We start from the raw sequence: 18720 nt of genomic DNA on the forward strand, positions 1-18720 counted from the left end.
GCAGCCCAGGTGAATGCAACTCACTTGGTTTTTTTTTACATCATGGGTGATTTTTCATTTCTTCTTTTCATTTTGCTGCAGGTAAAGACCACAAGGTTCCTGTGCATACCCAGAAAACATCATTTCTAGCAGTGGAAGATAAGCCACTTGTGGGAGATGATGGCATAAAGCACTGAAACATGTTTGTTTGGGTCAAGTTTATAAAGTCTTTTCAAAATATAAGCGGTTCTTTGCGTCTGTTCATTCTAAACTATTGCTTAGAGCGCTACCTCGGAGGGTGGGCTGCCTGCGCTCTTGCTCAATCTCCCCTCTGTGCTTATTCCTAAAAAGTATCCACCTGCACTCCGTTGTGAGTGCTGTCCATGGGTTAGAGGAATCCACACCCGGTTGCCACTGATCGTGATGTCAATGCAGGAATAAAGTGAAGTCTTGAGCTGACAGCCGCTTTCTCGGCCCGGTCCTATGGTGTCATTTCACAGTGGTGCCACCAACCTGTTGCCCCTTCCTGTGGGCATCTCGGTCCTGTTGGCCAGGGCAGAACCTCCCTGGTTCTGCTGCTGTTGCACCTGCTGTTTTCCTTGGCCAAGAGCTCAGGGCTCGGGGCAGCCCCAGGCACCCAATAATACATAGTGGGCACCCAATAATACACAGTGGGAACTTCATTGTGAATCTTCCAGCACGGCAGGAAAACATCTCCATCCTTCCCCCCAGCTAATGCGCCACTCAAGCATTTTTCTCAAGGTCCTGGCAAAGCTTTTAAGGTCTCATCCTGGCCCAGAACGGTACATTACTAATCCCGTCAATAAACAGTGTGTGCCGTAAATCGCTTTGAGCCCGCGATGTGCCAACACGCGGGGCAGCAGGGCTGGTACTCGGCTGGGAGCCTTCGTGGTGTCACCCGCAGCGTGTCCTTGACTGACGTTCATCGCCGTGCAATGCCGGTGCCAGCTCGGGCACCTGGCTCAACACCTCCTCCTGTGGAAACCCGTGTGAGCCCTCCCGTTAGGTGGAGGTGACACCGCAGGGCAGAGCGATGGGGATGCTCCAGTGCTGCCTCCCTCACCCAGAGTGCTGAGCGAACGCGGCTGCTCCAGCACCGCAGCTCCTCGGGGCCACCTCAAGCAGCGCCGCAGAACGTTCACATATTTCCATGAGTCAGAGGGTCCTGGGGATCTTCTTCGTTTCAATTCTTCCGCCAATCCACCAAAATACAGGCTCAGCTCCCTCCTTTCCCGGGGACTAATCGCTACAGCCGGCCTGCGGGCAGCGGAGGCAGCAGCCGTTCAAATCAGCAGCGACAGCCACGGGAATAGAAACACGTCTTTCTGCAGTGCTGTGAAATGCTCTGTTTTATATGGCTGCACCAATCTAGCACACGTTCAACCTCTTCTCCCTCTTGGCGTTGAACGTTCTCGAACCGGCGTCCCGGGAGGATGAGCGCACGGAGCCCCCGGCGCCCCCGCGCGGCGGCGGTGACGCGCGCAACCGTCCGAGCCCCGCCCCCTTCCCCGCGCCGAGTCCCGCCCCCCGAACTCCGCCCCGGGGGCTGCGTGGGGGCCGCTCTTCCTGCTTCCGGTGCCGGGGCTATAAGAGCCGCTTCCGCCTGGGCCCGGTTGTTGAGCGGCGTTTTCCGCTTTGGGAGCTCGCGCCGCCTGTGCCATGAATGCTCGCGGTGAGGGGCGGGGCCCGGCGGTTACCGGGGCAACGGGCGGGGGGGGCCTGTCCGTGAGGGGGGGACGTTACCGGGACAACGGGTGCGGGGGGATGCGGAATTACCTCGGGGGGCGAGGGGGAAGACGCTCCGTTACCTGAGCGATGCGGGGAGGCGGGGGGAGGAGGCGGTTGCCGGGGTAACGGGTGCTGGGGGGGGGGGCGGAGGGGGATGTCGGTACTGGGGGCCCCGGCGGTGACGGCTGCCCCGCGGCCCCCAGGGCTGAGCACCGAGAAGGCCGCGGCCTTCACCCGGCGGCTGCGGGCCGAGCCGCAGTTCGTGCTGGCCCAGAACGTGGCGACCGTGAGCGACCCGCTGGAGGTGTGTCTGCAGCGGCAGGTGGTGCAGGACACGGTGCAGGTGTTCCAGCACGCCGTGCCCAACGAGGGCAAGCCCGTCACCAACCAGAAGAACTCCGGTAAGGGGCTCTGGGGACCGGGGAGCAGCCCCTGGGCTGGGGGGGGTTGGGGGGTGAACGGTGTTGTGGTGATTGTGCTGCTGGGAGCTGTGGCTGTTTCCAGTCCTGGCAAAACGGGATCCCCAGAGCATCCGCTTGAGTTAATTACACCCTTTAGATTCCCAGCGTTTGCCTGTTTTTCCCTCTGTGTATCACAAGACATGTGCATTTGCAGTAAAACATTCTGAGCTTATAATGAACTTCTTGGTGTTTTATGATCCCGGTGGCCAAAGGCTTGAGGCAGAACGGTGTCGTGAATCTTTGTCGCAGTTGAGATGGACAAACAACATAGACAAAGTTCTCATGTACAAACAGCAGTCTCCATTTATTGCCACAAATGCCTTTTTATGTAGTTTTTACCAGCTCATGTGTCTTTTTGCTATTGGTTGCAGGCTGTGATAGTAACATATCATTGGCTAATTTTGCTATCGTCAGTGTTACTCTTTTACTCCTTTTTTTTTTCTTATGGTTGCACCTTAATATCTCCAGATACTCTTTTACTCCCTTCTTGTCTTAAAGGTCACTTTCTGTTCCCATACCCTCCATCAGGGAATCCACAGACCCACTGTAGTCCCCCCACAAATCTTCTGTTTTAAACAAAGTGTCTTACGCAGCTCTTAAACACTCCAGTTTTAATTCTTGTGGGTTTACCCCTCAGGGAGATGTTGGATCTTTTCCTGTCTCAATGCAATGCGTCTGCCTTTCATGAAGAAATACAACATCGAGGAGTTTGAATTCAGCCAGTCGTATCTCTTTTTCTGGGATAAGGTACTGTAGTGCGGATCAGGGGTTGTGCTAGGACAGCTTATGTGATCAGCTATTAATACTGGAACAGAATTTTGTTTAGGCTGGACTATTTTAACAATTCATATAGGAAATGTATCATTTAAATATGTATTTTAAATGTGGGTCAAGCAAAGTGAAGACTTCCAGGCTGAGAAATTAGCTGTCAAAATGTTAATGTGTGGAGTAGTAAAAGGCTTTTTTTCAAGTGTCGTGCATATTTGCTCAAAGGAGGTTTAGGGCAAACATGACTGTAACTCTGAGCTTTTAGTCATGCTTGTGACCTACTGATCTGCAAACTCTGTGCCCACTTTATTCTGCGCAGGGAAAGAGAGAAAATCCAGTACTAGTTTGGGCCAGGCTTTGTTGCATAACTCCTGTTTCACGTTTCCTATTCCCCTACCCACAAGCTCCGTTCTAACTCACTCCTAAATATTTGGTCTGTGACAGAAATAAGATTATATCATAAACCCTGGAATACTGGAGGGAGAATAAGAACTTCAGTGGATGAACAGAAGGTGGCTTTATCTAGTAAAGACTTTGCAAGAACTGAAAACTCAGGAATTAATTAATGTACAGCGTCACACTTAAAATATCTGTTTTTCCCATCTATCCCAGGTTGAACGTTGTTACTACTTTTTAAATGCCTATGTGGAAACAGCTCAGAAAAAGGAGCCTGTGGAGGGAAGACTGATACAGTACCTGCTCACCAACCCCACAAATGATGGTGGCCAGTGGGACATGTTGGTTAACATTATCGGTAAGAGAATTGGTCACTAAGAGCCCTTCCTGAAATTGCAGACTGGTTTGAGATGAGGAATTACGTCAAAGAGGAAATAGAGTTTGAGACTTGGAAGTTTGCTAAGGAATATGACACCATTGGCCGCTATGTTGTATTAATCAAAGACCTTTTTCATGCCAGGTTATAAATACTAGGCTTAAATCTTGTGTGGCATCTTCACTCTTGCATATTGCTGATGATAGAAACTCAGATCAACGGAAGTAATTAGATACCCCAGAGTTTTCATTTACTAAAAAGGTTCAACCCCCTTTTACTTCTGTCATCGATGTGGTACTGTTTATACATCCATGTATACAATTTGTAGGGCAGGTGGTAAGGAAAAAATATTGCTAGACCAGGGTGTGTCTACAAGGCAGAAGCAAAACTACAGAGTTGCAGCCTGGAGAAAGATGGTATCAGGATCAGTGAGAGGGAAGTGATGTGGAATGTGGCAATGCTGGTCTTGCAAAGATCCCGTGTAAGTGGGATCATCCTTGGGCTGATTAAGGAGATAATTCTCTGTATCTGAATTATACTGGCATTTGTTTTCATTTGTTGTGAAACAATGTGATGCCTTTGTAAATCAATAGGCCAATAATGTAAGTTTACAATCACAAAAGGGATTTGTTTCTTTGAAGCCTGGAGGTTACTTTTTTTCCCATGGAATTCTTATAAATATTTAATCAGGGCAGAGAATTTTGGATGTTGCTGTTGTTACATCTTGCAACATTGCAGCTTAAATAAGGGACTTTGCCTTATCTCTACACAAACCCAACGATATTTAGCTTTTACATGGGTGTAAGTGGAAGCACTAGCAGCTACTGTGTCAGGAAGACAGTTGTTAACCCATAGCTTTATTACTTGCTTTTAGAAAAGTATGGTGTTGTCCCCAAGAAATACTTCCCGGAGTCTCATACCACAGAGGCTACTAGGAGGATGAATGAGATCTTGAATCATAAGGTAAAAATTGATTTAAGTGATATAATTAAGGGGAGGGGAATCAGCCTGTTCCAAGTGTTCTTGCCACCTTAATTTCTCTTCATTGACCATGGTATTAAGTGCATCTCAGCAACCTAACTTGCTTTTATTCAAAAAGCAGCCTGAAGTCTCACAAATTCAGTTCATCTCAAAACATGGGACAGGCGGGTGTGTTTGTGCAGGATGCCCATGGCTGGGCTTCAGGAGCTTGAAAGCACCTCACATGATTTTCATAGTGATTGTTCCTAATCCTCGAATTTCCAAGAAGTTAATTCTTGATGTGTGGCTGATTAAGTCTATTTCTGCAAAACTAACACTTGGCATCTAGGTGACTTTTTTCCACCCTCTCAGTATTTCATCTACCAGTATGCCAAGGTTTCTAGAGATTACTGCCAAATTCAAATAAAAAAGAAAAAGAGAGGCGTTTTCAGAACACTGAATTTTAAAAATCCGTTTTCAGTATAAAATTGTGCAGCTGTGTCTGAAGGAAGGTGTAAGCTTGCTCCCTGAACTACAGAAATGAACTAATCTGGGAAGGTGCTAGTGGAGGTAGCCAGATAAAAAGGCAATTAGCATGTTGGTAATTTTAGTGGGCTTTGATTATTTTTTTCCAGTTCATATGATACATGCTCATGGAAAATTGCCTGCTAAAGTCCACATGAAAAATGTAGAATATGCGCTTAAATGAGCTCAGACACAATGATGGGTGTTAATGTTATTCTCGTCTTGAACATCGCAAACCAGCTGGTCTTATGGGAGCGCCACTCACTGCTCCCGGCCTTATGGATGGTGACAGTAATGGGAAGCGTGTGCTGCTCGTCCTGCAGCTCTGTGGGCCGTGGAGAAACGCACTGTTCTTTTTACCAACCAAGAGATCAATTATGCATTAGAATTGCAAAATAAATTTTACAGTATGGAGCCAGTCTGTTCTCTGTGAGTCACAGAGGCGGTAATGCGTATGAATGTTGCGGCATGCTGCAGTTACAGAACCCAGGGAAATCAAGCCTTATAAGATAATGGCTGTAAGCTTAAAATCAGTGCTTGGAAAACAGAGTTACACCTATTTATTAATTTCTGATTAATTTTTGGTGATCTTTTAAATAATTCAATTGTCTTTATTTTTTTTAAGAATATCTAACAAAGGCTTCTGAAAGGGATTTTGTTCTCATTTTCAAAATGCATTATGAAGAGAAAAATAGGTGCTGGAAACAACCAGATAGGGAGTCTTAAAACTTGATGAGGTGACACCTTTCATACTCTTGTAGTAAAATGACTTTCTTTTTAAACAGATGAGAGAATACTGTTTGCGGCTAAGAAATATGGTGGAAACTGGAACAAACAAAGCAGAACTTTGTTGTGCGATGGACACTATGATAGAAGAGGTAAATATATAGTGTGAGATGAATCTTCTTGGAACATGAGGCCAGAATGGATGAGATTTGTTGCTTAGTATTGCCCTGTAGCTATTGGATCAGCCAAAACAAGTGCCTTTTGTTTGTTGAACCAGGAATGTTTTGTATGGCAACAGGCTTGGAGGTGTTCAAGTGAATGGTGTTGAAGTGGCATGTTGCTTATGTCATCCTGAATTTTTCTAATGCTTCCAGACAAATCTTGAATTTATAGATTCCAGAACTATATTTTATGGAGACATTGGCCCCTTTCTGTAGGAAAGCAGCATTTTGTATCTCAAGAGAAATTGAAATAGTGGCCTGTAAGGCTTTTATTAAAAAATAGGAAGGAGGCAGGTTGAAAATTGCATTCCGGTGGCTTGAATGTGAAATCATACAGCGCAAGTGTTGTTGCAGAAATTCCCCACAAGAGAGCGGAAAAGAACAATGAAAGGGGTCCTGTGTAATGGAAAAGATGTGAGGGTAACACAGGGCTGAATCCAGCTGTGGCCTGGTGCTGGGGGCAGCAGGGGAAGGGATCACAGCCTCAGGTTCTGGCTGCGTGAATGAACTCTAGCAAGATAATCAGTCAACAAGTCTACAGTGTGCCCTGTGTGTGTGGGGCTGACCCTCTGTCTGTTCACACTGAATGTGACAGTGGTGTGTGCCATTTTTCTTAGTCACTAGTCCTCCTACAATACCCAAAAGCAACTTTGAAAGTTCAGGCTGTTTTAGTATGAGAAAGTGCATCCATTTTTTTTAAAAGTACATATTTCATTTGTTTCTCAAACATACAATGCAAAGTGACACAGTGGTTTCCATGTCTGTCTTTAGGTGACTCAAGAAATCAATTTTGTTATATGTTTTTTCTGCAATCCAGTAAACATCAGTTTTAGGCAGAATCTATCTTGGGATATTCCTGTAAAGCTTCAGGCAGTTCAACTAAATACAAGTATTGATCTCTCAAGTTAACAGTATTTCTTCTTGTGGTGCTTTGCAACTTAAGTGGATTTACGTTCAAGAAACATTATAGTTGAAACGTGCAATTGCACCCATCTTGGATACTTTAAAACCACTTAGTTTTAGAGGTTAGAGACTGCTCTTTTATTTCATGTGTTTATATGTATACCAGTGGTATTGCATCTATTTTTGTATGTGCAAAGCAGAACTTGGTTCAGTTCTGTTAAGTTTTATTCACATAGCAAGTCTTGGTTTGCTCATGCAGGGAGGCAGCGCTTTCACTAAAATGGGGCAGTCGTACTGGAACACAAGATTAAATATTCACTCCAGAACTGTATAAACATTCTTCTTATCAAACCAGTGCATAGCAGGTCAGAAGTTGAAATCAGTGTGGTGCATGTGATTGAATTTATATTCCTTTACTGTTCTTTGTACACTCTTCCTTATCAGGAATGTCCTTTTGCCCTCCTTTTGGTTTTTAGCGTAGGCCAGTATGGCTTTGCCTTATCTTGGTTCTGGTTGTCACTAGAGTGATATAGATCACTTTTTAGTTTAAAGATGTCTCCTTATTTTATTTATTGATAGGGGAAGCTTGTGAGATACTGAGAGATGACCCATGATGGGTGTGGTGACAAAACAATTGAGGGGGGCCCTTCCCAGGCTCTGCTGCCTCTGAACTTGAGACTTGTGTCTCCATCACTTTCCTTCCTCTGGCTGGAGGCCGCCTGCTCGTTTCTCTCCTTTTAAGCACCTTTCTTGCTTATTTTGTTTTTGTGGCCTCACCTCTTGCCACTTGGGGTTATCAGAGGTAATGTGGGTGTAGCTACAGCAAATGCTCCCTTTTGTGCTGTTTGTGCAAAATTAAATATTTATAGTAGCTTAGGAATTTACATTTGCTCTTTAGCGTATTTATTGAGAAATTAATGTGTGAGTTCCTCCAGTAAGAGCATTAAGCCCACACCCTTGTTTCAACCTGTAATTAATCTCTTCACTTGTTTTCTTAAACTGCTTGGAGCAAGAACACCTTTATTTGTATTTTGTTCACAGCTAAATAGTGTCACTTAGCATGAACATTGCATTGCTTTTGCCGTCAGCACAAAGTGCGATTTAGCACAAAACTGGTTCTTACGGAGCCTTGGGATACATGTGAATCAGCTCAACTGGCTCCAGAAAGAGCAAGTCAGCTCTGGGGAAGGTGGTGTATCCATCCCTGTGGAAATCTGCGGAGAGGAAAGTGTGAAGGCTGAGAGCCCTGGAGAGCTGGTGCAAACCACAGGCCTTGGGTGTCCATGCAAAAGGTGCAGCTGAGATTTGACTCTCCTTATTTTGAATAACCTCTTGGTTCCTTGCAAATAAGACTTGTGCTCAGGACGTGGACAGAGCTGAAGCAGACCAGTGTTAGCTGAAGTAAAACAGATTCACACCTATTTAAATACAATTCAGTTTGCTGTCTCTGTAGTACCTGTGGCAGGTCCTTCTAAATATTCCTACAGACAGTCATCTGGTTACACTGCCTATGAGTTGGTGCAGTTTATGATCAGCCCTGTGAGAAAGTACAGTAGTGATTTTTAAGTGCTGATTCATATTCTGATGTATAGGGAAGCTGATGACTTGAAATCTGGTCAACTTTTTGTGCTAAAATCAATAGAATGCTGTCAGCTGTGAAGGATGTCACAGTCAGCAAGCAGGAGTCCTGAATTAAATTACAGAACCTGCCAGCTCAACCCTAAACCAAGACATTGTTAAAAGTATTAAAACAGGTCAGAAGATTTTTTTATAGGCTTTTGAAATTCAAATGCATATTACAGGGGAAAAAAAAGGGATTAGTACAGGGGAAACACTGGGATAAAATGCTTTGCTGTATGTACATTATAAGGTCAGGTTTGTCTCTGCATGTGCCAAATGCTTAAACCTTTCTAGAATCAATTTGAAGTTTCTCTTGCACTGGAAAAGTATCTTGTTGGAGGAGCTTCAGAATTACTTAAATGTTGGAATGAGACCAGGTGGTGTATTGGCTTTTGCTTTTGGCTGCTGCTTTCCTATGATAAGCTGGGATTTGTGTTCAACCTTAAGCTTTTGTTTTGCCTGATGATTTATCTGAGAATATGGAGTGTGAGAATGGAGAGACATTTTTTTTCCTGTGGCCTTTCAGATTAGTTTTGAGCTGTTGAAACTCCTAGATTTCCAGAGCTGAATGCAAATAATTCACATGTGTATGTTTGTGTTCTTCAAAGGTGGATGTTAAGATCCCATTTCTCCAGCTGGGTCTCACATGGAGAAATCAATTCACTGATGGCATCGCTGTGGTAGGAGAGGCAGCCCCATGTGTTTTGGCAAGTTCACAGCTGTTTGCTTCTCTGGGCAGGTATTCAGAATAGTGAGTACTTGCCTGGGCAACCCTCCGGAGACATTCTGCTGGGAGTTCCGGGATAAGGAGAAGACCTACCACAAGTACGGGCCGATGACACCCGTCCAGTTCTACAATGAGCATGTGAAGCCTTACTTCAACATGGAGGACAAGGTTGGGCTGCTGAAAGGCAGTAGCTTCCCAAGATCTGTTGTTGTTGTTTGGTTTTGTGTGATTCTTGTTTGTCTTTTTTTCCTACTAAGCCACTTATTTTCCACTGTTGCCCCTGTAACTGCACCATGTGTGACAGGTGCTGCTTGCACAAGCCACAGGTGGCCCTGGGTTTATTCTCCTGTTTGTGCTCTACCCTTCAATTAACCATGATCTTGCATTGCACCTCTATGTCATTTTGTAATGATAGAATATGTAACAATTAAATCAGTCACAAGATGCCATTAGAGAGCAGGAATAACATGCAAAGCTGCTATGCCACAGTTATGAGGTGAACTTAAAACCTTAAACCTGGTATTTCAGCCAAGGGTTTGTTTGCTGATGGGAGAGACTGCTGGCTGGGACAAAAACAATTCTCAGAAATCCATCTAGATTCACTTCAAAAGATTTCAGTTAAGTTGCACCTTAATTTATGACATCTTGGTTTTTGGCAGGTTTGTCTAGTGAATGATCCTCGACCTCAGAACCCGTACAACAGGCTGTACACAGTGGAGTACCTGGGCAACATGGTAGGAGGGAGGAAAACCCTCTATAACAACCAGCCTGTTGATGTCTTGAAAAAACTAGCAGCAGCATCTATTAAGGATGGCGAGGTTGGTTTGGTTTCTCTTCATGGGTGGCATGAGAGTTTTACCTCTTGTGATGTAAAACTCACTGGGATATGGCCTAGGTGTGATTCTGCCTTTTATTTGTAGGCTGTGTGGTTTGGCTGTGATGTTGCAAAGCACTTCTATGGCAAGCTGGGAATCAATGACTTGAATATGTAAGTAGAAAGTCAAAACAATAGCATTTGAGATACTTGGCTAGGATATCACTGTTTAATGAACTAATTTGTACAGACTAGATTAATATCCCAAAAGACTATATTAAAGTAATTCAGCAGCAAGAGAAATCGTTAGCTAAAATTTGAATCATTTAAAGATGCGCTACATGCGGTTGTTAAATATTCTTATTTATTTGAATTGTCTGGTATTTGGCAAAAAACTCCTAAAGGGATCAGTTCTGACACTAAAAATAGTTGAATTTGTACATCTGTGCACTGGCTCCTGGGACAGCACAGTCTACAGATGCTCTGATTTACTAGTGAGAATTCTGTGCCCTTTTTGATGTTGCTTATGTGGCTTTCTAACAGATATAACCATGAGCTGGTGTTCGGTGTTTCTGTGAAGAACATGAACAAAGCAGAACGGTTAATCTTTGGAGAATCCCTGATGACCCATGCCATGGTCCTGACTGCTGTGACCGAGAAGGTACAGTGTCCCTTCTGGAGTGCTGATGTTTGCACGGATGTATTTGAATATCCTGGCAGCTCGTTTGTACTCTGGGCTCGCTCGCAGTGTGTAAGCTCTAATGCTGGAGCTCAGCCTGTGTGTCGCAACACAAGGCCTAGGTTGTCTATTCTCCCTGCATTGTTTATCTGAGCGTTCGGAACTATAAATATTTAAAAAGGAGGCGAGAATTTCGGACAAGTCAAGGGTTTCTCTCCTGCCCACCAACTTTTATAGGAGAAAGTCAGCTTCTATTTTCAAGATATCAGAAGACCTGTATTAACTAATTTTTAAATACAGATTTTGATGCATCATGCTGAGCAAGACACTCAGTATTGCAGCAAGTATTTTCTACTATGGGTTAGTCCAGTCTGTATTTTACAGCATGGAGCTCCTTCTGTTAAAACACCGGCAGGAGGCACTTTGCAGCAGTGTTCTTTGCAGCAGTGTTCGCCTCCTGCAGCTCGCCGGCATGTGACCCCTCTGACCTGCTTGTAATTAGGAGAGGAAAATGGTGTCCAAAATAGCTCTGTGGCAAACAGATGAATCCACAACTAAATCTGCTCCTGGCAGTATAACAAAGCACATATGAAGTAAAAAGAACTATGCAGATAACCTCAAGCTGTAAATTTTCAGTGTTATGTTTTCCATTTATTTCCAGAAGTTGTCACTATTAAAGGTTCTTTGAAGTGATCCCTTCCTGTCCAACATGACCTTGGCTGGAGAAATAACAGCTTGTATAGAACTGAAAAAGTCTGAGCTCTTAAGTTTGAGGACTTGAGATGGGATTGCTGAGTCATAAGAATTTTCCCGAGTTACATTTTACAATTCAGTGTAACTTTTCCTGTTGTATTCTATGTTCTGGGCTCTTACCAGTTCTGTTTTGTGTGTCAGATTGCATGAACACATCTCTAAAAAAATATTTCTTGTTAAAAATTGAAAACGATGCCTTTCTGGTGTTTAAAGCCTATTTATCTATTCACAGCTAAGTGTTTGTTTGTATTGATTGTAGCCAGTTACTGGCTGCACTTCACTGGCTGCTATAGTCTGTGGTCTATATCTTTAAGTTCATTCATTTGCGCACTTAAATGTGTAGCTACATAAAATGTGACTTGATAAAGAATGTGTGTAAATGGATGGTAAATCTAAAATCAAAAGATTGTTTAAAAGAAATTCTCCTAGACAAGTTCAGCGTTTAGAGGCTTTTCCACATTCAAAATGGACTAAGTTGTTTCTACTTTTTATTTGAACATGTTGTCTTATATTAAACCTTAACTTAATCTAAAGCAGCTTTGATAAACTGAGTTGTAAAATGTAATATTTTGGATTTACCTACTTTATAAAAAGACTTTGAAGATTTAAAAAATCCTATTACAATTTTACAACATGAAAAACTGATGTGGATTAAATGCACCTTTTGGTTAAAAACTTAATGTACATGAAAACATTTATCCTGATTTCTGTCTGAAAGCATCGAGAGTTGACTTATCTCTAGTCTGGTGACTCTCAAGTGTCTTATTTTAACGACTGTCCTATATTTTTTTAAAGTGAGAATAGAAGCAATACAACAATATTCCATTGCATATTAAAAATGCATTTATAGGGTGTTTTGCATGTTATTTTTTTGTATTTAAAAATATTTCAGTAGTGAAAGAATAACCATTCTTTGGTTCCTCGAGGGACCTGCTGTTTCCTTCGGAGAGGCTGCTCGACGGAAGCAACAGTTTGCTTTGGCACAGCGAGCACGCCAAGTTGTTTTCAGTGCTCTTATGTACTCAGTGGATTTGAACCAGGTTCAGGTACACACAATGCAGGCTAAAATACTGCTGGACATAAAGTCAATTACTTCATGCTAATTAGGAGCCTTGTGTATCTGTCAAAGCACCAGGCTTGGAGCTGTATCCTTCAGATCCGCTGAGTGCTTGCACTTGCTCTTATTAACACTGTTCTAAATTATTAATGACAGTTGCTTCACTGTCCATGTTCCTTCCCTCTGATTCCTGGTTCAAGCCAGTTGTCCATTCTGTGTTTCAGAAGGCCCAAAGTCCTGACAGGTGATAGAGGAGACTGCTTAAATTCTGTCAAGTCGTTTAAGTCCAAACTTGAATTTAGTTAAACTTAAGCTTCCTGCTTAAAATATTTATTGCAAGCTCTCTTCTTGGCCACATTTCCTCATACTTTATGTAAGTAGATAGACAAGTATTTTAAAAAATTGCATTTCTCCAACAATTAGCAAGAAACAGTTGTCTGAAACTTGCCAGTGCCTGTAGACTTTTGGGAGTGGAGCTCTGTGTTTTGCTGGTGCTGGATTTAGACTTCACTACTAAACAGCCATTGACTTGTTCTGTCACAGGATGGGCAAGAAGATGCATTTGAAAAATGGAGAGTGGAAAACTCCTGGGGTGAAGACCGTGGTAATAAAGGTAAAGTGATTTCTAGTCACGGGAATAGAAAACTGAACTTGTGGTTTTGCAGTAGTGTCTGTTCTGAGTTGGCTATAGACACTCACAGCTAAGTAGTTCAATAGCTATTTAATCTTGACATAACAATGACAGTATGTTTATTTTCTACCTTCAAGGCTCAATGGGACAGTAGTAAAATGTACTTTGAAATGTTAGTTTAAGAAGGCTAATCAATACTAAAAAGTAACATCAAAACTTGTCTCCAAAACCAAATAAATAATCTTGTGAGGCAGCTTTATGTATAATAGATAATATACTAAAATGCCTGGTTAGTTGTGCTCTTATTATCAGAACACTGTTTTGAGACACTCCAGATAGTTGGTTTGATGTTAGATGCTACTAGTGGTAAAGTGTCCAGGAAGGAAGCGCCTTTATTCAGCTCGCTTTACAACCACTGAGCATGGACTTTGGTTAGTGCTCCGAGCCCTGAAGTTAATAGGTGTCTGTCAACACCTTTGACTGTGTAGCCGTATATGCTCTTGGCCAAGATTCAGACTTGTTCTGTATTAGAACTCGAGAAAAACTGGGCTCAATTTCAGGATACCGGCTTCTGCTCCCCAAGGGCAGTGCGGCAGACAGAAGCCTGACACCGCTAGTAGCCGTTGTACCTGCTGAGCCGTGACGGAGCAGTGGCTGTTCTGTGCTGCTGTGACAGGGACAGAGCGTCAGTGAATGGTCCCATGGAGCTGCTGAGCTGTGATTGATGCATGTGGAGACCTGCTGTGCTCTTGGCTTTCTTCACTTTGGACATGGAATCCAAAATAAAAAGCTACAGCAACTAGAAATGAAAGAGATATTGTGCCTCAGGCTAAGTTAGAAATAACACTAAATGAAGCCAGTCACCTAGCCTTGGAGTTTTACTTTGAACTTGTTTGCCAGCTTACTTGGCTTGCTGTAACAGTTTACCTTCCTTAGACATTAGCTCTTTTCTAAATATGGGTTCACTTTTCAAGATTAAATTCTTCTGGAGCCATTTAAGAGGAGCTAGTTGTTCCCTTGAAATGTAACAGGACCCCAGAGGGACTTGGATAAACCCTTGTACACATGAGTTGTGTGCATGCCATCTATGTGAACTCTTCTGGGTGAGTCACTGCCCCTTATCTGTGGTGCTCTGGTGGAGGCCGTGGTCCCTGGAGAGTCTTGCTCACTATCTGGGGTTTGTTTTGGTTGGGGAGTTTCCTGGAGAAGCGCCTTGACAGAAAACCCCATCAGAACTATGAAGCTTGACTTTTATTTGACTACTTTTTCAGGGAGGTGATTCCCTGAATGATTTTCTTAGGTATAACCAAACCACCCACTGTTGAGCTAAACGCAAATGGCCGTATCCTTCAGAGCTCATTCCCAAAGTTACAAGAGGTAACTTGGCAGGTTCTATCCCCTTCCTGCCCTGCTCTTTTACTCTTCAGTGTCCAGTACCAGCTGGTGTAGGAGGGTGAGGATTTGCCGTCTGTCCTGCTGTGCCACTGAGTCTGTCTGGCCGTGTTGTGGGCTTTTTGTTGTGTTTTTATCTTATCTGCCTTGTTAAGGACTTGGGTAAGTCCAGTGCTGAGACCCAGAATCCACATCACTGAAGAGGCGGCCAAGAGTGATGTTAAACTTGGCACATCCCAGTTGGGGCCCAGTTGGGTGTGGGGGATACAAGTAATCCCCAACTCCATTATTTCTTGGACAGCTTGATGAAGGGCACAGCCTACAACAGAACACCAGGGAATAGACTTTCACTCATTAAAAACCAATCAAACAAATGACTTATTGTTGGTAGGAAATCAAAGTGTTTTTTCACACGGGGTCCCTCTTGCTTTGCTCTGAGCACAGTCCGATGTGCCACATAATTCCCGTTTCCCCAGACTTGCGTGGTGCAGAATGGCCAGGACCGTGACTCCTGGTTTGGGTATCGTGGGATGCAGTTTGTTGCTCACACTGCGTGGAATGGGCAGAACTGAATTCTTGTGATAGTGCTTGTACTGGAGAAAGGGAGGCCCTGGGAATGGCATTGCCTCCCCTAAATATGTAGTAATTATATTCATATCTGTTGTAAAAGTGTTTCTTGGAATCATGTCTGGTTTCCCTCAAGGAATGGACACAGCTGCTGACAAACATTGGTTGTTTTTTTTGAAGTAAAAAAAGTCACTTCCCAGTCAAATATTTCCTTTGTGTCTTACTGGCACTTTGTCAGCCGTGCAGGCAAGTTTAATTATTCTGCTTACTCTTTTGTTCTGGAGACACAGTACATCATTACCCAACTGTGAACCCGCCTTATCCCATCGGATATCTTTTTTTAAAAGCAAGCAAGAGGGGAACACTAAATCACGTTATCACATCCATTTGATAGGGGTCCATCTGCTTGTTTTGGCAGGAAAAGAGCTTTCTTGTGATACATCTCCAGCTCCCTTTTGACTTTAGTTTCTTGTGCTGGCTGTTGCATACATACTCTTCGTGTTTCAAGGATTTAACTGCAGATATTTAGTGTCTATATATGTGTATATATATATAATCCTATGAACACACTATGAAAGAGACTGTTAGTTGGTTCTCCATGTGGAGGAGTTATGGCACAAGCACAGAGTGGCTTGTACCCAGGTCCTTTGGAAACTTTCATGGTCTTTATTTTCAGGTGCCCAAATCCTGCGTTGGGCAATAACTCCCAGGCCCCTCACCCCTGACCCACCAGCTCAGCAGTTTTCAAATGCTGCATTTTCAGGTTTTCCTTAGGGTAAGGTAGAGAAATGAGGACCAGCCTCTTACACGGAGGAGTGCGGTTTTGCGGTCAGGTGCTGTGTTCTGTTACAACACGATGATGCTGTTCCCAGTTTTTCCATATTCTGACCTTAACACACAAATGGTGTGAGTAGAAGCAATATATAAATTACCCAAGGTAAAACTCTGTGTACCCTGCACAGAAATGCAATAAACTTCTCTGTTCCTTTTTCACTCCTGTTACCTGGCTGGCAGGCTCATAGGTAGATGTATTGCTGTGTATAATGTCTCTTTTTAATGAAGAAATTGATAAGGGCTCTCATTGTGCCGGTGGGCACGGGCCTTCTCAAAGAGTGACCTTATTTGCATGGTCTGAAGTTCTGCTTGACGCTTCCTTCTCGTTCAGACGCCGTGATCCTAATCAGCGCTGTCAAGCTCCGAGATACAGGATGTCAGCAGCACAGTTCATTATCCTCTCAGGGTGCAATTACTTGTTGGCTCTTGGGAGTGAGAGGTTTTTGTGTGTCCCAAGAACTCATATCCTGGGGAGAGAATAATCAAGGCAGCTCCCTTTGGCAGAGTTTCCAAAATGGCTTCTAGCTTGGATTACAATTGATAGGGTTTTTAATTTATGGGAATTATCTGATCTCTTGCTTTAGAAACAAGATGGTGTAGATAGATGCATTTATTGTCCATATTCTTTGGACATTTTCTTGTTTCATTTGATTGTGTGATGATACTGTATAAGGACATGAGGAACTTTATTACATAAAGCCTTCTCATCTGTCTTCTAAATGCTTTCTCCCAGCCACTCTTATTTTCAGTTCACCTTGAATAGTTTGCCTCCAATGACAGCTTTCTGCTCACACCTGTGATACTCTAAATGTGATTTCCACTCCCCTTCCCCCAGTTCAAAGCCTGTTCACTGAAATTCTCTGTATTAATTATATTAAGGGAGAAAACTAAGATTTAGTTCAGCAAGGTGTGGTTTAGATGGCTTTACATTTGAGGAGAGCAGATGGCTTCCTCTTACCGCAAGAACTAAATGTTTTCTGAAGCCGAAGCTGGTTTGGATATTCACCTGGAAAATTTGCTTTATCTTAACAAAATCCTGGAACTTGTAAAGTCACACGCATAACTTTACATTCTGCCTTAACTGCTTTAAGGTGTTGTCACTCACTTGGGTATTCTCAATGCTGCTTTAACAGAGGAAGTGTAGATGATGGATATCGTGGGTCTTGATTTTCCTAACAGGCTTCTTGGTCTCTCAGTGCACATGAAGCACATCCAATTAGCCTATATGTTAGTTTGATTGATCTTGAGATACAAAGTATGACGAAGTCCTGTTCAATGCTGCATTCACAGGTGAAACTTGTATATGTGGCTGCTCCACTGTCCTGGTAATGATTGTGTTGTAATGAACTGTTTTCACTCCAGGTTACCTGATCATGACCGATGACTGGTTTTCTGAGTACGTGTACGAAGTTGTGGTGGATAAGAAGCATGTACCGGATGACATCTTGGCAGTGATGCAGCAGGAACCCATCGTTTTGCCAGCCTGGGACCCTATGGGGGCTTTAGCCAAGTGAATTACAGCATATTTGCCTCTTAATGGTCAACCAGAAGTAGATGCAATAGAGAATTCCAGTGGTCGGAAGCCATAGCCAAATGCTAATGTGACCAGGCACTCAGCATGGTCCGTACTCCTGAAATGTAAGTTAAAGACCTTTGGGAAATAGCGCTTTACTGACTGGCTGAATAAAGCTCTCAGACAGGCTGCTCCGCAAAACTAAAAAGGGATAAGGAAAAAACTCATAATGAAAATGTATTAAGTGCTGTCAATGGCAGGTTTTGATTTTTACCTTTACATTTTTAATAACAATCAGCATAGTAACAGTAGAGTTATTTTGACCAGTGTTTTCCCTAGAAAAGCTGGCCTTAAAAGGCCCTCTAGAATTAACAGCTAGGTGATTGTTAGAACAAATACATCAAGATACTCATGAATTAACTATCCATGATCTGACTCGTACCATAATAATGCCCAAAGTATTTTATATATTCACATTTTTAGTTTTGCTGAAGTTTTGGAGGGGACATAAGAATTGAAACTGCTAAAAATTACCTGTAGAAAATTTTCCGGTTGAATTGTTTCCTTGGGGTTTCCAGTTGGTTTTATTCTTCCATTATTGAGCTAGGGCTGGATAATCCATATCAAGGCCTGGTGCTATGTCTGTGTGCACAGGAGCGCTATTTTTCAGTTCCATCAGCAAGAACAACCATAAGTATGTTCACAGGTGGAGTTAGTGTCATGCTCAACAGGAAAAAACGTTTTAATTGCTGCATTTTATTTGGATGTTTTAAAAAAAACCCAAGATGGTGCTATGAAGCTTTTGAATAAACACTTTCTAAAGTGACTGTTCCAGTTCTGTTGTCTTTTTTAAATGAGCCTCCTGTAACTGACATGGAAGGATGTTAGTGACCCACAAACAAACTGCGCCAGAATGGGAACAAATCAGGGGAATGTGCTGCTCTATGGACTCAGTAGTCAAAGATGCTCCTCTTACTGGGGTTTGCATCTACTGCAAGTATCCCTTTTCCCCAAAAAAAGCAATGAACTTGTAGGCTGATAGACCACTATGGTTGTGCACAAGGCCCTG

At 43.1% G+C, this 18720-nt stretch overlaps 1 protein-coding gene across 1 annotated transcript; it reads left to right on the top strand.

The window, feature by feature from the left end:
• Nucleotides 1-1590: 1590 nt before the first annotated feature.
• Nucleotides 1591-18425, top strand: BLMH (bleomycin hydrolase). The gene is made up of 12 exons (XM_080357044.1): nt 1591-1672; nt 1932-2129; nt 2827-2936; nt 3570-3711; nt 4604-4692; nt 6000-6092; nt 9424-9579; nt 10071-10229; nt 10332-10399; nt 10769-10886; nt 13258-13327; nt 17501-18425. The coding sequence occupies exons 1-12, from the start codon at nt 1660-1662 to the stop codon at nt 17650-17652; spliced, it is 1368 nt and encodes a 455-aa protein (XP_080213170.1). The 5' UTR covers nt 1591-1659; the 3' UTR covers nt 17653-18425.
• The last annotated feature ends 295 nt before the right edge of the window (nt 18426-18720 follow it).

This window comes from Nesoenas mayeri (assembly GCF_963082525.1).
Source record: "Nesoenas mayeri genome assembly, chromosome: 20".
NCBI classification, from domain to species: domain Eukaryota; kingdom Metazoa; phylum Chordata; class Aves; order Columbiformes; family Columbidae; genus Nesoenas; species Nesoenas mayeri.